At 44.6% G+C, this 13,945-nt stretch overlaps 1 protein-coding gene across 3 annotated transcripts in view; it reads right to left on the bottom strand.

The window, feature by feature from the left end:
* UBE3B (ubiquitin protein ligase E3B) overlaps positions 1-13,945 on the bottom strand; it is a 57,400-nt gene that overhangs the window by 35,140 nt on the left and 8,315 nt on the right. For all 3 annotated transcript variants that reach the window (XM_032602396.1, XM_032602397.1, XM_032602398.1), the window contains exons 7-14: positions 12,690-12,786; positions 11,360-11,445; positions 10,394-10,476; positions 7,152-7,257; positions 6,734-6,854; positions 5,557-5,734; positions 4,962-5,125; positions 3,654-3,821 (exon numbers count right to left, since the gene is read on the bottom strand). In XM_032602396.1, the coding sequence (XP_032458287.1) occupies positions 3,654-3,821; positions 4,962-5,125; positions 5,557-5,734; positions 6,734-6,854; positions 7,152-7,257; positions 10,394-10,476; positions 11,360-11,445; positions 12,690-12,786 (1,003 nt within the window). The remainder of the gene's footprint in view (positions 1-3,653; positions 3,822-4,961; positions 5,126-5,556; positions 5,735-6,733; positions 6,855-7,151; positions 7,258-10,393; positions 10,477-11,359; positions 11,446-12,689; positions 12,787-13,945) is intronic.

Here is a 13,945-nt window from a genome sequence, read left to right as displayed (position 1 = left end):
AAATCAGCAAGTGGGACTACAACAAACTAAAAAGCTTCTGCAGAGCAAAAGAAACCATCAACAAAATGAAAAGGCAACCTATGGAATAGAAGAAAATATTTGCAAATCATATACCTGATAAGGGGTTAATATCCAAAATATATAAAGAACTCAGGCAAGTCAACAAAAAAACAAGTAATCTGTTTAAAAAATGGTTAGAGGATCTGAATACATTTTTCCAGAGATGACATACAAATGACCAACAGGCACATGTAAAGGTGCTCAACATCACTAACCATCTGGGAAATGTAAATCAAAACCACAATGATAGGGTTTCCCTGGTGGCGCAATGGTTGAGAGTCTGCCTGCTGATGCAGGGGACACGGGTTCATGCCCTGGTCCGGGAAGATACCACATGCCGCGGAGCAGCTGGGCCCGTGAGCCATGGCCGCTGAGCCTGCGCGTCCGGAGCCTGTGCTCCGCAACGGGAGAGGCCACGACAGTGAGAGGCCCGCGTACCTCAAAAAAAAATAAAAATTAAAAAAAAAACAAAAAAAACCCACAATGATGTATCACCTCACAGCTGTTAGAATGGCTATTACCAAAAAGACAAGAAATAACTAGTGTTGGTGAGGATGTGGAGAAAAGGGAACCCTTGTGCACTGTTGCTGGAAATGTAAACTGGTGCAGCCACTATGGAAAACAGTATGGAGATTCCTCAAAAAAACTGAAAATAGAACTACCATATGATTCCACAATTGCATTTCTGGGTATTCATCTGAGGAAAACAGAAACACTAATTTGTAAAGATATATGTACCCCCTTGTTCACAGCAGCATTATTTACAATATCCAAGATAAAGGAAACAACCCAAGTGTCCACCAATGGACAAATGGATAAAAAGATGTGGTGTGCATGTGTGCGCACACGTGTGCGCACACACACACAGGAATACTATTCAGCCATAAAAGAGAATGGTATCTTGTCATTTGTGACAACACGGATGGACCTTGAGGTCATTATACTAACTGAAATAAGTCAGAGAAAGACAAATACCATATAATTTCACTTATATGCAGAAACTAAAAAACAAAGAAAAAAACCCAAGCTCATAGATACAGAGAACAGATTGGTGTACCTATGGTTGCTGGGGCAGGGGGTTGGCGGTAGGGGAAAGGTAAGCAAAATGGGTGAAGGGGATCAAAGAGGACAAACTTCAAGTTATAAAATAGATAAATCATGGGGATGTAAAGTACAGCATGGTGACTATAGTTAATAACATATACTGCATTTCTGAAAGTTGCTAAGAGGGTAGATCTTAAAAGTCTTTAACACAAGAAAAAAAAGAAAAAATTTAACAATGTATGGTGATGGATGTTAACTAGCCTTACTGTGCAATGTGTACAAATATCAAATCATGTTGTACACCTGAAACTAAGATAATGTTACATGTCAACAATACCTCAATTAAAAAAAATGGAGTAAGAAGTTACAATGCAGAGGTCACAGGTATTCTTCTACAGGACAAATATACTCATTTACAGCATGATATACCAATTCAATGAGGGCTGCATCCTGAGCGACTTAGACAGAAATGAAGATGCCATGCTCTGGAGAGCCGGGTCAGAGGAGCAGCACGTGGCTCCAGGACCAACACACGTATGTGAGGAGCACGAACAAAGACATTTTGTAAATTGTGAGAGCAGAAAAACAGCAGTATTTTTAAAACAAGTGTGTTATTTTCTCTAATCTAGTTTGTGTATAGTTTTGTGTATAGCCAAGCTAATAGAACGAATATTATACATATACTTTAGACTAGCTCATCTTCATTTTTAAAATCATGTATTTTTTTTCCGTCTTTTTTTTTTTGGCCACGCAGCACAGCTTGTGGGATCATAGTTCCCCGACCAGGGATTGAACCCGGGCCCTGGCAATGAAAGAGCTGAGTCCTAACCACTGTATCGCCAGGGAATTCCCTAAAATCATATACTTTCAAATTGGCCAAAAAACTTCTTTTTCAATTCTCTCATTGGGACAATGGGGGATGCTTAATGTGGTTATCTTATAAAGGTGGACACAGGCTATTACCTCAAAATCATCTCACTCAGTATGCTTCCCAGACCTTCCCACTGTGCTGGGGTGCCAGCTCATCTGGGCCCCTTCTCCTTCTGCACTCTCCTTAGGGAAATGGCCCTCAGGCCCAGGCCTTTCACCCCACCCCTTTGCTCAAGCCTCCACACAGTACACAGTATGCTGGCTTGGCATCTCTGCTGCAGGTCCAGCAGGTACCTTACACTCATCACAGCCAGACAGAACTCTCGATGGCCCACAATCCCCCCTCCACCTCCTGCCCCCCCATCCAAGCTGGTCATCCCTTAGCTCAGCAAATGGCCCCACCATCCACACAGTTGCTTGGGCCAGAAATCTGGCAACATCTTTGAAACTTATAGTCCTCACTCCCTCAAATCCAATCTACCAGTAAGACCTGTAAACTCCACTCCTGGAGTGGACTGTAAATCCTCCGGCTTCCATCTCCATCAGCCCAGTGGTTCTGAACCAAGGATGATTTTGCACACCGCCCCACCTCAGGGGGCATTTGACAATGTTTGGAGACATGTACGGTTGTCAAAAGTGGGAGAGAGGTGCTACTGGAATTTATGGGTAGGGGTCAGGGGCTGCTAAACATCCTACAATGGATAGGATGCCCTCCACAACAACAAATTATCTGGCCCCAAATGTCAACAGTGCTAAGGCTGAGAAACCCTGCCCTAGTCCAAGTCAATAATGTCTCTCATTATTTTCATTGTCACAGTGTCCTTCATTATATTAAATATACTTTCCTCTTACTTATCATTGGTCTCCTCACTACTGCAATGTAATCCTCTTGGGAACACAGACCTTGGCTGTCTTAGTCCCCTCTGCATCCTCAGTGCCTGGCACACATAGGTGCTCTATAAACATCTGAAGATGAGTAAGTGAGTGTGAAAGACAGAAGTAGCAGCACTTTGATTTAAAAAATGTAAAATGTAACAGAGAAGTTCTTAACCCTTTATGCAGTCAACAGCTTCAAGGTTTATAGACCTTTTGTCCTCATAACACCCATCATACTAACAACTCCTGTGCTGCTCACAGTGGGGACTTTCTTCCTTGCTCAGCTAAAAAGGAAAATGTCGGGCATATCCATGCAATGAGATCTTACACAACCAATAAAAATGAGGTTTTTAAAGAATTCTGACATGATAAAATGCTTATAATGTGATTAATGGAAAGGGAAAAATAAAACTATGTATTTCAATCTAAATATATATTTATGTAACACACTCAGGATCAGGTGGTTATCTATGGACTGTAGGATTAAGAGTGGTTTAAGTTTTCTTTTTTCTGCTTCCTTGTCTTTTCTAGTTTTCTATTCATAAAAAAATATTAACTTTTAAAAAAGCAAGTTGCACTTCATAATGAAAATAAAAGCCAGGTCACAGGAACAAGCTAGAAGTGCTAGGACTGCAATGACCTTAAGCTTTTTAACTGAAGAGAATCAAGTTCTAAGAATAGCTCAAAAATACCCTTCTTCAGAATCTATTTTCTGAGTCAAGGAAGCCAGGAGAAAATCAACTTCTAAGAAAACTTGTCTGGCAAATGTGAGAGATGGCAGAGACCGCCTCAGGACTCCAGACCTGTGAGTATCTGCAGCCGGATCTGGGTTAGAGTCGTCAGCGAGGTCTGGTAGAGGACGCAGATGTTGCAAACCTTCTGTACCTCCGCAGAATCAACACGTTTACCCCCAACAGGCCTGAGAATATTCCGAACTGACGCCGACTTCTGAAATGCACGCTTCAGGAGAGCTGGCGTGGAGAGAAGGAGGAACGTGTGAGCAGAAGTTCAGCCATCTGCCAAACTCCACCCCATAAAGGGAAGAGCGCTTCAGTAAAGCTCCTAATTTCCAGCCAGAGCCAGACAGTGAGGCTGCAGCTTTGATTCAAATCACCTCTTTTGGGTAAATCAGAAAAGCAGTAACAAAAGGTTTTTAGACAGAACACAAAGACCTCTTTAGAACAGCACAAGATCTGTCAGAACAAGCCAAACATATTTGATTCTTACTGTGGATTCTTTTACTGTAACCACTTAACTTCAGAACCCACAAAGGTGAAACTTCCAAGGACTGAATTATGGGAAGAGGGGCAAAGGTGGGGGGCCTGGCTAATTCCCAATGTTCTGTGCTTTCAGAGGGAAGTAGGAGCATCAGCCTCCAGTACTCATTATCAGTTTGGGGTTGTACTCTCGTTTTACACCTTCGCATCTATATCCTGCTGAAGTTACACAGAGCCCATGCTCACTGACAGCTACAAGATGGAGCTTTGTGACACACTGGGTGGCAGAAGAAAAACCACACCGAACCTGGCAATCTGCCATAGGCAAGTAACTCCACTGAATTATGTGTTAACAGCATTGCCTTACTTTTATCAGAGTGCGCAATAAGAAACCTTTCCAAGGAACCCATTAGTGACCCTGCAACAGGGATGCCGCTGAGGTGGTAGCCTGGTCAGTGACCACTACCACCTGTATAAGCAGCTCCACAGGGGAGACTTATTTTATGATTAGGAACTCAGAAAAGCTCTACTTCCCCTAAGAAATAGATCTTCCTGCTTCTTCCTACTAATGAGAAGTAATAAAGGGTCCACAAATCCCTTTTCATTTTTGGCTGGAAATTCAGAGCCAAATGGCAGTTCAGAGATAAGCATGGCAGCCCTCATGGATCATCTGTGGATATTCTCTACACACAACCTTGATTTTGTTCACATAGTTAAATTTCCCTAGTCCTTGTTTACTATCCCTAAGGACTTCCAGTCACTGTTTTGCTAAATGTGAACTTGATGTAAGCCATCTCAAAATCTTCAGGGGAGAAGTCAGAGGTCACATGACAGAGGGGAGCAGGTACACAGGGCCAGTCAGGCGCTGCACTTTGGGGAAGGAGAGCCACTCACTCTTCACAGGAAGCACATTCTGTGGGGACGCTGGCGGCACGTGGACCGGCTCCTGGTTCTCCAGCAGCTTCTTGCTCAGGATGTCACTGAAGAAGATCCGGATCAGAGGCACCCCCCACAGGAACTGCAGCTGTCTGGTGACCAAGGGCATGGACTCGTTAAGGCTAGGAGAGAGCAGGAGAGCGGGCACGTCAGTTCCACCTGCTGGATGGCCACACGGAAGGGTAGCTGGGGACTGCCACTCAGCACGGCAAGCAAGATGCTATAAGAGAAGTGGGATCCACAAATTGCCGCTGAGCCCTGGATGCAGAAGGCACCAAGCTCTTTCTTGGCTCTCTCGCTCCACACAGACTTCCTGTGCTGCCAGCAGCATTGTTGCTCCCCCCAGGCCCCACGTGTCACAGTCACATCCCAGACAGCCTCTATCTGTTCTTCATCCTAATTCCATCCTGTTTACCACCCAGTCGACAAAAGCTTCCTGATGCCTACGTAGCTGGCTTGCAGGCCTGGCCCACAGATCTCGATGGAAAGGGGGAAGTGGTGGAAGAGAGGCAGGCAGAGACAAGCAAGACGGTGATCTGCCTCCAGAACTCACCCATAGTCCACGGATTGGGAGAACCAGCCAAGGACAGGGTGCCAGTGGGTCAGGTTGGATTTCTTCTGGGACACGTACTTCTGACAGTAGCAGAGCATTTGGGTGAGCAAACTCACAAATCCATCTGTCTCCTCCTCTAACACCCTGGGGCTGAGGGAGCCCAAGTGCAGGAGGTTGCCTACAAAGAGAGAAGGCTGAGTGCGGTAGGCCCGGACAGACACGCTTCCTCACCTCCCAGCCCTGCTCTCTGCCTGGGGCTCATGCATCCATGTCTACGCGCAGGAAGAAATTCCACGTAGAGAGGAACCCATCAGTGCTGGGGCTGCAGTGCTGTGCAGGGCTTAGAAACAGGCAGACCTGGCCTCAAATCCTGGCTCTGCCAGAGGCGAGCTAGCTGACCCTCAACCTACTTCTTGAGTCTGTTTGCTCATCTGTAAGACTGGAGTGGTGACCCCCACTCTTGATGTGAGGACTATATGAAGTAACGTGTAAAATGTCAGGTACACAGATTTTTAAGTTAGTATAACATTTTCTTACATCAAGATTCTAAAACCAAGGGTCAACACAAGCAATGACCTCCTGAAGAATAGCTGAAAAGTCCTGGAAAATCACTGTTATTCAGTGTTCACTGAATTTATTTAATGTTTTCTGTGAGGACTCTTACCATCGACTCCCTTAAAATGTAGCCCCAAGAACCTTTTTCTATGCAAAATAAATTTCCTCTAATTAGGCAACGAGAGTTGTGTACCTCTGCTGTTTCAAATGCTTCTCTATCCCCAAACCCTGTTCTCACCTAAATGAAAACACTGTAAAACAGACATTGTAGACCCTACTCTGATCTAAGCCCCACCAAACTGTGCTCTCTTCTCTCTTGAGATGAGAATTATCCAGGTAACTCAACACGTTTTCATTTTTCCCTTGGCTGCCAGGAAGCTAAGGGCTGAAAGTTAACATTCATTTACAGTCACTCAGCTAGTTTGCCAGGCTGATGTTTTTCCATGTGATTTTCAGTTTCATGTGTCTACTTAAACTGTTTACCTCATTACCTGTCTTTTATTGTAAGCACTTCCAACTTTTACTAAAAACAGCTTGTGGCCTCCAGAATGGTGGTAAAGCTAAACACCTGGGCTTTTCCCAACGCCCAGAACACAATAAAATTCCAGCCATAGATACCTACCCATGAGACAAAGTGTATGGCATCCTTCTAAACTTTCACATACATCACGGCATCGATCTTCGTCTCTTAAAAATGTGATGAATTTACGGAGCATGTCATGAGATTCTAAAATAGTGAGGCGCTGTGAACAATCGTAGACTGTTAAAGCGGAAGCTGGTAAAAGGAGCTTCCCTCCAGAGTGTGAACTCTATCCCCACAGATCACCCCCTAGCTGCCAAACATGTTATCCACCACCAAGAAGAAAATGAACAAGATGAGACCCTTTTTCTCTGGGCTTCTAACACAAGTGTGTCTACGGTAGCTACTGATTTAGGAGAACCATCAGGAGACGAGGTAGAAATTAACAGAGGAAACATTTTACTTTCTATTTTAAGGACAAAGGCAAAGATGGCATTGGGGGAATTCAGAGCCCACTCACCTCGGGGGTCACTGTGCTGAGATGAGTCATGAGAGCGGGCACAGACACAATGTGGATGAGGAACGGCCGGATCAGATTGTCTGAAAATTGTGCAGCAATCACAGGGCTAGACACAGACATATCACCTCACTCAGACACGTTTAATGTGAACCTGGAACAAAAGAACAACCCTACCAACACCCCCAAATCCCTTGGAATTATGCTTCACAGGACTTCTAGGAAGACTGAAGGCTGAAAATGGGCCCATTCACTGGGGGAAGGTTGAATAAGTGATACTTTAGCCTATGACGCAGCTATGAAAAATCAATTTACTTAAGTTTTACTGACATGAGAGAATCCTCGTGCTATAATCAACTTTAAAAAAAAAAGCGGAATGAGAAACTATGTACACGGGAGAGGAGGATGGGGATAGTGACTGGAAAGGAGGAAAAGAGGGGCTTCTGGGGTGCTGCTACTGTTGTTCTATTTCACAGGTAGGGTGGTGCTTACATGGGTATGTTTACTGGGTGATAAGTCACCAATAACTCATACTTCAGTTAAGCAATTTATTCTGAATATACATCCAGATAATAAATGGAACAAGGTGAGTTTGGGAAGGTTCCCATGGGCCATTAATTTAAGAAATATATATTGATCTTAGAATATAAAAATGTGTTGAATATATGAAGCAAGTATAAAGAGTAAGGAATAAAAAGTGTGGGCTCTGGAGTCAGATGGCCCAGGTTTAATTCCAGGCCCTGCCCCTCCCGGCTGTGTGACCAAGGGCAAGTGACCTAACCTCTCTGGGCCTTAGCTGCCTCATTTATAAAATGGAGATACGAGAATGTGGTGAGGAGTCAGTTAATGTGTGTAGAAGTCTTAAAACAACGTGCGGCCCGTGAATGTTAGCTATTTGTATTATAGAACTTGGTGATCACATCTAAACATATCAGTTATGACTTCATAGACTTTTAATAGTAGTATCTACATATTGTATGACAAAACCATTGAATATCTTGTTTTACAAAGTCCTGGTCCTGTTCAATTACTTACAAATATTCAGAGGAGGAAAAAAAGTACACTATGCAAGAAAAAGGCTTTAGAACAGCCCGGCCTTAACAAGTGAGTCAATGGATTCTGACATATGGAAAGAAAAAACTTAAAATGATGGACGCTATTATATTCTCAAAGGAGAAGAAACGTGGTGGAATGACTAGATGACCCTCTTGGTGGATCACAGTGTGAACTGCAGCCACAGTGGGACAAGGGAAGGATGCTGGGACGGAAAGACGACTTGTGTTCTTGGGAGATGGAAGACAGGGGAGCTAGAGGATGCTGCTGCGCTCCTGGGCTCAGACGTCTGTGTGTCAATCCTCCGCTGTCTGTGACAGAGGAGAGGGTGGGCGATGCTGCTGGAATGAGCTGCTCAGGTGACTCAGGAGAGGGAGCTGCAGTAAACCTGATCTAGGAAAACATGTGTTACGACTCATTAAATACATCTCTATGTAACTCCTCTCAAAGTGTGTAACGAACGTATGACTGTTACCTAGATAATTTGTTCTACTTCTTTAATCATAGCATAACCGGTTGGATTCTGTTCCTGCTATGAAGGTCTAGCCTCTAGAGGTGTGCTGTCCAATGCAGTAGCCACTAGCCACATGTCAGGGGCTACTGAGCACATAAGATGTGGCTAGGCCAAATTCCTATGTTTTAAGTGTAAAATAGCCACCACTCTTTGAGGACTCAGCATTTGAGGACTCAGCACGGAAAGAAAAATTAATAAATTATCTAATTTCAATTAAAATAATTTAAAAGTATTGATTCCATGCAAAAATGATACATTTGGATATAGCAGTTTATATAAAATATATCGTTAAACTCAATTTCCCCTTTCTTTTGACTTATTTAATGTGGTTCTCATCATATTTCTATTGGACGGTGTACACCAGCCTTGTCCAATAGAACTTTTGGTGATGATGAAAATGTTTCACATTTGTGCTGTCAATATGGTTTTCAACTAGTCACGTGGCCCCCGAGCACCTGAAATATGGCTAATGAAACCAAGGAATTGAATTCTTAGTTTTAATAAATTTCCATTTAAACAGCCCCACGTGGCTAATGGTTAGTAGAAACCACAGTCTAGATCAGGTCGGCAAACTGTGGCCCACAGGTCAAAAACTGCCCACTGCCTGTTTTTTTAAATAAAGTTTTATTGGAACACACAGCCGTTCTCATTTGTGTATGTACTGTCTATGGCTGCTTGGCGGCTATAGTGGCACAGTAGTTGTGACAGAAGCTGCGTAGCCCACAGAACTGAAAATATTTACTAGCTGGCCTTTTGCAGAAAAAGTTTGCCAACCTATAATCTAGACCATCATTTTTCAAATTGGTGTTCCATGGAAAATGATTCCACAGGATAGTAACAGACATGTTCCATCATCTAAAACTTGGGCAAGAGTACTCCATGTTCAGATATGTTTGGGTCAAATCAGGTTAAACAAGCCCAAAGAGTTTGCTACCACAGGATCTGTCAGAGCTTTCAGCAGGAAGGTGCCTGGTGAATTACCAGGAAGAGGCAGACGGGCAGCTTTACCAAGCTGGTTTGACCACAACACTCCTTCTTTCCCAAATTATTATTATCTTGGGGATTAAGATGATCTCAGATTATCAAGCTATCTTATTAACAACTCTCCAAGTTACTGCTCCTTTCAACAGTTTAAGTATGTTCTGGACCCACTAACAAGCACAGCTCTTTACACTTGGCAGTTCTCAGACTTGCTGGTATGATTTCTATCAGGAAATATTTAGCTTCTTACGTACTTTACATCTCCAAACTGACTAAGTGAAGATAAATATCACATCCTCTCTGGTCCTCCGAACTCTAGTGTCTTAAACCCGTGTTCGCAACGCTATTCCCTGAATCCTTTCACCCTGCCCTTTGCTGGGCCTCTTTCAGCTCTTAGGTTTCCTTTATCAATTAAAAGCTCAAAAGGAAAAATGGTCATATCTTGGCCCCTGGCAGAATAAAAGCAATTCATTTTGAATAGCTTCCCTCAAATCATGATGCAAAAACATTCAAGGGTACAGCCGGAAGATTAAGAACAGGGCAGTCACAGATGTGTCATTTTCATCAAGAACAACACTTCCTGTAAATTCTAACAAAGTGGGCAAGCCCGTACCTAATACCAGTAACAAGAGAAGAAAAGCAGGAGGAGCAGGCCTTCAGAAGCAAGCTGGCTCCTCAGGCGCAGTTTCTTACTCACCGCATTGCTAGGGAAAAGGCTGCTGTTAAAGTGCCTTTGGACAGACAAGGCCGGGGTCTCGCCAGGCCACGGGTTAACAATACCTGCAAAGAACACTGTAATTGGTCAGGGGGCGGCGCCAACTTTATATTCATGTGCACGTAAAAAATGTACAGTAAGTGCTTCAGATAAAAAACTGTATTGGAATGTTTCTAAAAAAAATGAAAGAAAAGCAATGGGTGTGTATGGAGGTTCACTGTACCACTCTCTCTCTCTAGTTTAAATATTACACTTGAGTTTTAAAAAATAATAGTTAAAAAAATTAGCAGCCGATAAGAAGAACACCAGATTTAAAATCTCAATTATTTTAGAAGCAATTCAGAGTTATGGCATCAAGTAGACTCTTCCACTGAGATGAACTGTTGAGAATCCACCTTTGGTTGCCACAGCACCTTGCAGGGTTGTCGTGAGGAGAAAGTGAAACCCAACCAGGAAACAGCCCATCTCAGTGCCAGGCCAGAGGACAGCCTAGATCAACGTCACTTCTCAAACTCAAGAATTCCAAAGTATCAATACTTTTCAACAGTGATTAGTTACATTTCTGACAATTCCCTGGATGTACGAACTGGCATGATAACATGCAGTGTGGACAGAAGGCTGTTTGAGGACTCAGAGCTAGAAAGACGATTCCAGACACCAACCAAGGAACCCGAGGGAATACATCCTGAGACCTCCTTCCTGAGTTTAAGTCTCAAATGACTGCATTATCCTCATAGTCAAAAATGTAGCACAGTGAAGGGGTCCCAGTCACTGTCCTCCCTTCACAGAAATCGAGAGGGTCTCAAAGCCGGGGTCGGGGAGGGAGGAGAGGGCGCTTCCTGCAGAAAGCGCTTCTGTGAGGAGGGCAGCAGATAGGCCGAAACCAGAGGTAAAAACCCAAGTTCAGGTATGGAGAGTGAGTCCCACATTAGGGATGGGGTCACAGACCTGCAGCACAGAATAAAATCCATGCTGGTTGAGATGGCCCATTATATTTGCACAAATGTGGTTCATGGCTGGTCGAAGACTCTCACCTAAACAAAGAAAAAAGTCTGAGAAAAAAAATCTCTGGCCATAACGTGAACAGCTTACATGCCCTAGGTCCCAGGCCGTAAGGAAACGAGAGCTCCTCTGGCTTGCCTTCCTGCTCCCCTTGGGTCTGGCACCAGAGGACAGGGAGACGCCACATCTCCAGAATTCTCTCTCCTGCAAGGCCCGGCGGAAGCGTAACCTCTTAGGGGACGGGGCCTCTGGTTTCCCAGACGTATCATCCCCGGCCTCCAAGCTCCTGCAGCACATTTTCTACTTCCCTCCGAGGGCCTGGCACTTTCTACCCCCGGTGGCTACCTCCTCTCCCCACTGGGATACAAGCCCCCTGGCAGGGCCAGAACGCACCGAGTTCTAAATACCCCCCCAGAGTCCAGGATCATGACTTAAATGAACCCTCCTTCCTGGCCTGGAGCCTCGGCACACAGTTTCCTCTGCTTCAGAGTCCTGCCCCACCTCTGTGCTCTGCAAACTCCACCTCCCCCTGCAGCTCTCAGCTCAAATGTCACTTCTTCGGGAAAGGCCGAGCCCCACACAAGGCAAGGCCTCCCTCCCCACTGCACTCTCGTTTCTCCTGGGCTCTTCCTTCCAAGCGCCCCTTGTCACACTGTTGTCGTGACCTACACACCCACGTATACTACTCAGATATTCATATATATACGACCTCTCTTCAGTGTCTGTCTCCTCCCCACCCCACCAGACTCAGGTGCTGGGAGGAAGGGCAGGCACACAGAGTTCAGCACCTAAAGCCCCTGGAGGGCAGTGACCTCTCCCCTATCTCCAGTGCCTGCAGAGCATCTGGCACAAAGCAGGCTACTGGGTGAATGGATAAAGTGAATGTATGAAACATGTAAGGCCGAGTTCAGTGTTCAAGGAAGAAGGCAGCTTTACCATGCAATTTTATGGGCAAAATAGAATTATTTGCTGCCGCATATTCTCCAAATGAAATGATGAGGCTTAAGTGAATATTATCAATCTGAAGGCTGAAGTGCTGTGGGAGTTGTAACAAATGAGCTCAGAGGGACTGTGCCTTCAAACGTAAATTCCAAGAAGGGAGAGAGCTGAGCACGTGATACTGAACTTATCCTAGATACCATAGTGCAACGTCTCCATGTGTGTGGTTCTAGGGCCTTCCCTGAGGTTTGTGGCAGCAAAAACACTTCTTGAAAAGGTCCCCGAACTCTCCATGGAAACGCTACTTAGGAAAGATTTTGAAGCAAGTCCCACAGACCTTTTCCCCGGAGAATTTTCCATGTTGAAGTGTCTGTAAAGGTGACAAGCATCGTGAGGTACAGTGTGATGAGTTTGGAGTCTTGTAAAATTTCAGGCTAAAAACAATAAAGAGAGTAAGGTTAAGACACACACCCTCCAGTCCAAGAGAGTAGAGCAACCGTTTTACAGCTTTCTGAATGCAAACCAATGAGTCAGGATTCTAAGTCTTTATTCTTTTTCTCTTGAGGAATGACCACTCTAAGAGTTAAACAACAGAGATTTCAGCACACCAGTGCTTGACCATAGAATTGAAATACTCTTGGAAATGGAGAATTGAGAATTCTTAGAAAACAAGATGACCAGGGCTGGCCTGCTACATGTATGCATTCAGTATTTAACATATGTATGCATGTACACTGGAGCAACAGAGTATAAATGCAATTGAACATAACAAGGACTCTGGGCTCAGACTTTTGGCTTCACCACTTACTAGCTGTGTGATCTTGGGCGAGTTTCTTAACCTCTCTTTACTTCAGCTTCCTCCTCTGTTGACTAGGGACAGTAACACTGCTTCCTTCGTTTAGTTGTTGTGAGAAATAAATGGATTCATGCATATAAAGCGCTAAGAACAGTGCCTCCCACACAGAGAACACTATGTATTGATACTACTGGCTATTACTATAATGATGACTATAATTCTTGCTTGATGCTGGGTCAAGGTCAAGAGAGCCATTCACAAGTGCCTTGAGAGAGATGCCTGGGAATGGATCACTGGGTTCTCTGGGGACATCTGCTCCATTGCTCAGTTACTACCAGAGTCCTTGCCAAGCCTCTGCCCCTGAAACTTCTCCCTCCCTACGTGCAAAGTGGAAACGGCTGCTGTTTGTACACACTCACACCCCTGCCCACCTTCCCATAACACAAGGGTGGGCACTGGACCAGGCAGGCCTGGTGGCAGTACCCCACCCATCTTGCCACTGTGACCAGTTCAGGGTTGAGACCAGGATCCCACCGGACCTTTATGAGTCCTCCCAGATTTCTGAATCGATGGGGGAAGCCTCCCTTTTGTCTTTGGTCAAGACAGAGTCAGGATGTGAGGCTAGAACTGCCAGCTGCCATGATTAGAGTGGGAGAAGACAAGGTGATTCCAAAAGGGAGCACACATGAAAGAAGGAAAGAGAGGGAAAATCCAGAAGCCCCCTGGCTCTAGTATGTATTACCAGCTGCACTCATGTTGGGTTTCTGCACTGTAACAAGGGGCCTGACTAGTATAAT

The sequence above is a fragment of the Phocoena sinus genome, chromosome 14 (genome assembly GCF_008692025.1).
Source record: "Phocoena sinus isolate mPhoSin1 chromosome 14, mPhoSin1.pri, whole genome shotgun sequence".
NCBI classification, from domain to species: domain Eukaryota; kingdom Metazoa; phylum Chordata; class Mammalia; order Artiodactyla; family Phocoenidae; genus Phocoena; species Phocoena sinus.
Note: the sequence above shows the minus strand (reverse complement) of the source record. Positions and strands in the feature narration are given on the sequence as shown.